Here is a 5,273-nt window from a genome sequence, read left to right as displayed (position 1 = left end):
TATGACATGCAAATACTGCAACTAAGTTAATGAGAAATGAAAGATATGATATAAGGCATGTCAGAGTTTACAGCAGTCCACGCCTGCACACAATCATTAAAATGGAACGTCAGGTTTTGGGTGTGTTCCTGTGTCAACACAATCATTACACAAGTTAAAATTAGATAAAACCGAGTACTTTTTCAAAGTGATAATTAGATTAGATAATTGAGTATGTTTTTTGTTTTTTTTCTAGAAACACTGTGCATCATTTCCACAAGTGACAGAACAACAAGCTCTCTACTGTCGGCTATACAGCAGCTCCACTGGAGGAACTGGTGCTTAAGAGTCTAGTTAAAAGGCACATTGACAGATGTTTTCACATATTGCTTGTTTTGTCCCTCTACAGACTCTGACAGGCTTCTCAAACCAGCTATCACCCAAAGGAATTGAAGGTTACAATCCTGAACATCTTTGAGTACCTGCTTTTTAAATACAAACCCTTAAATAACAAAGTGGACATAATAACACCCTCCATACTGCCGCCAACATTGCTCTAAATATGTTTTTATTAAGCAAAACATTATGCATAACCTGTCTAATGACAATGTGGCCAATGTGGACCAACTACAGTAGCATCTGTTGTATTTTGCCCAAACTTTCTGTAAAATCCAACACAATATGCTCTATTTAAAAAACTGTAAACTTCATATGAAGTAATACTCTAAAGTGCTTTAAAAAAAAGAAAATATATAAGACAGCAAGCAAATCGATAATAATGCAATAATGCATGATAATACTTTTCTTTCACATTGAAAGTCCAGTGTAAAAAAAAGAACAAGTTATATAAACATAAAACAGTAAAATAAAACTGATGTATATTTCATTGCCCCTCTGGTGTAACAATGTTCAATCATTTACCAAATAACCCTTCAACAAGTCAAAGCCTTTTCTTAAATTATTTTTGGTAAAATTGTTTGGAACAGCCATTCATGAAACATACAGCATCCTTAACTTCTAATCACCCTTCCAGACCCCAAACCCTCAGTGCTTTTTAATCCATATATACTTCTTATAACATATCCACACATGTCTGAAACTTTCTCATCTTCATACTGTATTCCTTTGAGTGTCACTTCCTCATCAACAGCATCATCACAAGACCAAGACGGGGACTCCTTAGTCTCAATTTTGGACTGATAAAACTCAGCATTTTGAATCTGGACCTGCAGTGGATGCCTGTGTCCACCCAGGACACGATCATTTGTTTCCTTCATATAACAGCAGGCAAGTCTCATTAAGAGTTTATCTCTTTTTCCTCTGCTGCCGCAAGACCTTTCTCCTTTTAAGGATCATGTCATGGAGTCTCTCCAGGCCCTCCCTGAGTCCATCGCCAATGATGGCGCAGGTTGGCTGCAGGTGCCAGGGAGTTGCAGGGCCCAGTTCTTTCAGTGCCAGCAACTTCTCAATCTCAGCAAGTCCCAAAGAGTGCCTCAAGTCCTGTTTGTTGGCTACCACCAGCAGGGGCACCCCCTGGTTCTCAGAGGTCTTGGCGATTTTATGGAGCTCCGTTTTGGCCTCCTCCATGCGCTCCGCATCCACAGAGTCCACCACGAATATGATGCCGTCCGTGCATCGTGTATACGACTTCCACAGGGGGCGTAGCTTCTCCTGGCCACCAACATCCCAGAAGTGGAACGTCACAGTCCTGTGGCCGCCAAGAGACACTTTCACCTTCTCAGCATTGAAACCTTTGGTGGGAACAGTGTTCACAAACTCATTGAACTGCAGTCTGTAGAGAACGGTGGTCTTCCCAGCGGAGTCAAGCCCAAGGATGGCGATGTGAAACGACTGGAAAAACGGCACATTTGAGAGGAAGCTAGGTTGTTCTGATAATCCATTCCCCATCTTTCCTCATGAGGAAGGATTGGTGATTTGGGAGATTTTATCCAGTTGTCCTGTAATAATCCTCAGAACTGGTGATATTCCAAAAAACACTGCAGCAGTTACCTGAAAACATACCGCAAATGTTAATGTGGGTGCAACACAGGCTTACAGAAGCAGAAGCACTTATTAAAACTAGACTATGTGACTTTGAATGAAGAGCCACAAGTGGCAATTACAGGATAATGCTACATTAAATTTCCCGTCATGCTCTTGAGTCTGTTGCTTTACAGACATTGTATGATTTGCGTGAGCAGAAACACAAGTAGAAAAGAGTCATAAACTCAACAAACTGTATTATGTAAGTTACATAACAACATCCATAGAAACTTTGCTAAGATAAGCCACCATAAGCTTCTGGATATACCAGACCAGTAAGTAAGGCTGAGGCTGCAAAAGTCTATTGTATTAAGCAAGGATGCATTGTTTTGCATCCAAATTATTATTTGTAAGAAGAAGATGTTATTATGTTATTCTTTAAAGGGTCCATAGTGTCTCTTCAAAGTGCCAATTGGCATTATTTCTTATAATTATAATGAATCAAGTCACTATGTGTAATTTGATAAGTCTATCACATGATCTGCAATGCCAAGTGAGATTACATCAGCATGCAAAAAAATAAATGTCATACTATTTTTGAATAAATATGCTGAAATAGAAAATTGTGGCATCTTTTACGACTGTTTTCTGCTATCAGAGGATTTTCACATGCAACAGTTATTGATGTGGATTATGACCAAAACACATGGGTGTATTCATTTTCTTATCACTCAGTCAAAGTCCACAGTAGTGCGTCACTTACTATAAAACATCCTTTATGACCAGGAAAAGACTTTTGAGCAATAAACGACATCTAGTCTGATATCTCAATGTCATTATTGACACATTCCCCAGCTGTAACTGAACAAAAGCATTATACAATGCAACATGATTTATCAGAACACATACAATGAGGAGCTTACAGCCACCTTAAGTCTAAAAATAATGTCTTTATAGCATCCACATTGTTAATGAATTAATTCCATACACTATGGTTTCACTGTAACATTCATACAAGGGCCTGTTTGCTAGTTTTGCTATGTTGTACTGTCAATTTAGTGTTAAATTACAGTTATCAAAAATAGAGTTTTGTTTCAAATTGCTCTTTGCATTATCTAGATACGAGACTGTAGTAAATTTACAGAGGACTGCCAAGTATTTACACGGCAGGTGAGCATATGCATTTTTATGTCTAGTCCAAAATTGGCTACCTACCAGTCTGAGCCATCTGTAGGGAAAACCTTAAACATATTCCTGTCTGAAGAGAAACGCGGTCCTCTCCAGCGTCTAAACAGCCTGAAATTTAACTCACGGTATATTTTGAGCTGGTATGCCGGCAACGACGACCGAAAAAATGCTCCCTCAGAAACGGAGACACCCTCCCTGTCTGTCCTCAGTGTCCCAGTGTGGAGCTACCGCTGATGACACTGCTGTCAGTCTGGATCAACGCCCACACCAACACAGCGGGTGCACCCGATTGGCGCATGGACTACGTTCTCTGTAAGATGATTGGCTAAGACTGCTGTCAATCACGCGTCTTGCCCGGGAACCAGGATCACCTGTTGCTCCGTGTGTCCGTCACACCATTTTTACTTTTGGCATAAATAACTCATCGTTATTGAGCCGCAAACAGGTTTCAGGTCAGCCGATATGTTTGAAGTGAGTTTTCTTTATAAAAACCACCGGAGAGGCACCATAGTTACATTTAATTTAAAAGTTGTGCATGTGTGCTTTAAATGGCCAGAAAATGCACCCTTTACGTTTTGTTGATTCTGATTAGACGTTGAAGTTGTTCTACGATATTATAGTTACCGTAGTTTTGACAGAAATTGTGACCCAAGAGCCCAAAATGCACTTCTCAATGCAAGCTAATCTACAAGCTGGGCTCCATTATCATTCACGGTATGTTATAGCTCGTATTAAACCATAAAAAGACATTTTGATAGCGTAAAACACCGCAGAATGCTAGTGGCTAAGCTAGTGTAGCAGCCACACCAAAATATGAACGTTAGTAGCCGTTAAAGGTGAAATTTGAACGTACCGTTGGTGCAGCTCGATAGTCGGTGTGTTTTCCCTTTTCTGCCCGTGTGTGTGTGTGTGTGTGTGGCATGGTGTAGAGAGAGAGAAAGGGTGTGTGTGTCTGCAGAAACAGCGCCGCCCCATTCATCCGAGTGTTTTTGTTTAAAATGATTGGTCAGAGAGGCAGGAAAAGACCACGCTCACTGCAGCCCATCACACGGAGGACAACAAACACTAACTGGCCCCCTAGCCAGTGGCTTACATGGGTCACTATGCTGCCCTACAAAGCCTCACTGCAGTAACTACATTTTTGGTTATAACTAAAAATGAACTCCTTGATGTCTGTTTTATTTCGTGACAAAGTTTAAGATTTCAATTTTGCTTTATTTCAGATTAATAATTATATAAAAACCACAAAACCCAACTCAAAACCAAGCAGTAATTGCACTTACCACAGTCTACTTAGGGTATATAGTAATTTAAACATAAAAATAATAGAAACTACAAGTTTATTTGAAAAGGAAAGTATTATCTACATAGTGATTAAGTGGGAAAAAGTGACATAAAATAATATTAAGACTAAAATATAACATTTCTTCATAATATTAAGTCTCAAATACGCACATCTTTGATTAGAGTTGTTAAACACTTTTAAATACATTTATAAAATCAAATTGAAAATGTTTATTCACTGAAAACAAAATATAAAAGCTGAAAGAAGACAATAACATTGTAGTAACTGCACTCTGTTTATGCATTACTATTAGAACCTTCTACAGCAAAACCAGAGTGCAGTAACTACATTTTTGGGTCAAAGGTCAAATAATTGTCATGTTTTTTTAGCATAAAAATGACATCAATACATGTAGAAATAAGTGTCATATCACTTACCTACCTATAACCCATTTGGCTGGCCGGTTAAAACACATTCAAAAACTTTAAAGCAGTTTTTCCCAGTTTCGTAGCGTAGTTCCTGCAGTTAGGCTTTGTAGGGCAGAATAGTTTATTTGATTGTGTTTATTTTCACATAGAGGCAGGGAATAGAACAAAAAAAAAAAAAACACAAGTCAGTGGTAGAAGAGGTACTCAATTCCTTTACTTAAGTAATAGCAGTAATTCCATAGAAATACTGTGTTAAAATTAAATATATTTATTCAAAATCTGACTTAAAAGTACAAAAGTATAAGGATCAAACTCATATTTAAAGTACAAAATGCTGAATGGCCCCAGAATAATGTATATTCTGATGTATAATCTCATCTTTATCCATAATAATACTTTTAATAATAATC

The 5,273-nt window shown here is 38.2% G+C and overlaps 1 protein-coding gene across 3 annotated transcripts; it reads right to left on the bottom strand.

The window, feature by feature from the left end:
- Window positions 1-530: 530 nt before the first annotated feature.
- Window positions 531-4,140, bottom strand: arl4aa (ADP-ribosylation factor-like 4aa). 3 transcript variants are annotated; one of them, XM_059338806.1, is made up of 2 exons: window positions 4,004-4,140; window positions 531-1,989 (listed from the first exon to the last, which is right to left on the bottom strand). In XM_059338806.1, the coding sequence occupies exon 2, from the start codon at window positions 1,885-1,887 to the stop codon at window positions 1,285-1,287; it is 603 nt and encodes a 200-aa protein (XP_059194789.1). In that variant the 5' UTR covers window positions 1,888-1,989; window positions 4,004-4,140; the 3' UTR covers window positions 531-1,284. The 3 variants fall into 3 exon arrangements, with proteins under 3 accessions (XP_059194789.1, XP_059194790.1, XP_059194788.1); XM_059338807.1 differs by lacking the exon at window positions 4,004-4,140 and adding an exon at window positions 3,275-3,378; XM_059338805.1 differs by lacking the exon at window positions 4,004-4,140 and adding an exon at window positions 3,178-3,366.
- Window positions 4,141-5,273: the final 1,133 nt, after the last annotated feature.

Source organism: Centropristis striata, chromosome 8, assembly GCF_030273125.1.
Source record: "Centropristis striata isolate RG_2023a ecotype Rhode Island chromosome 8, C.striata_1.0, whole genome shotgun sequence".
Taxonomy (NCBI): domain Eukaryota; kingdom Metazoa; phylum Chordata; class Actinopteri; order Perciformes; family Serranidae; genus Centropristis; species Centropristis striata.
This window is presented reverse-complemented; position numbering and strand designations above follow the sequence as displayed.

Coding starts and splice junctions, on each gene's coding strand:
- arl4aa (XM_059338806.1), bottom strand. CDS start 1,887: ATGGGGAATGGATTATCAGAACAACCTAGCTTCCTCTCAAATGTGCCG.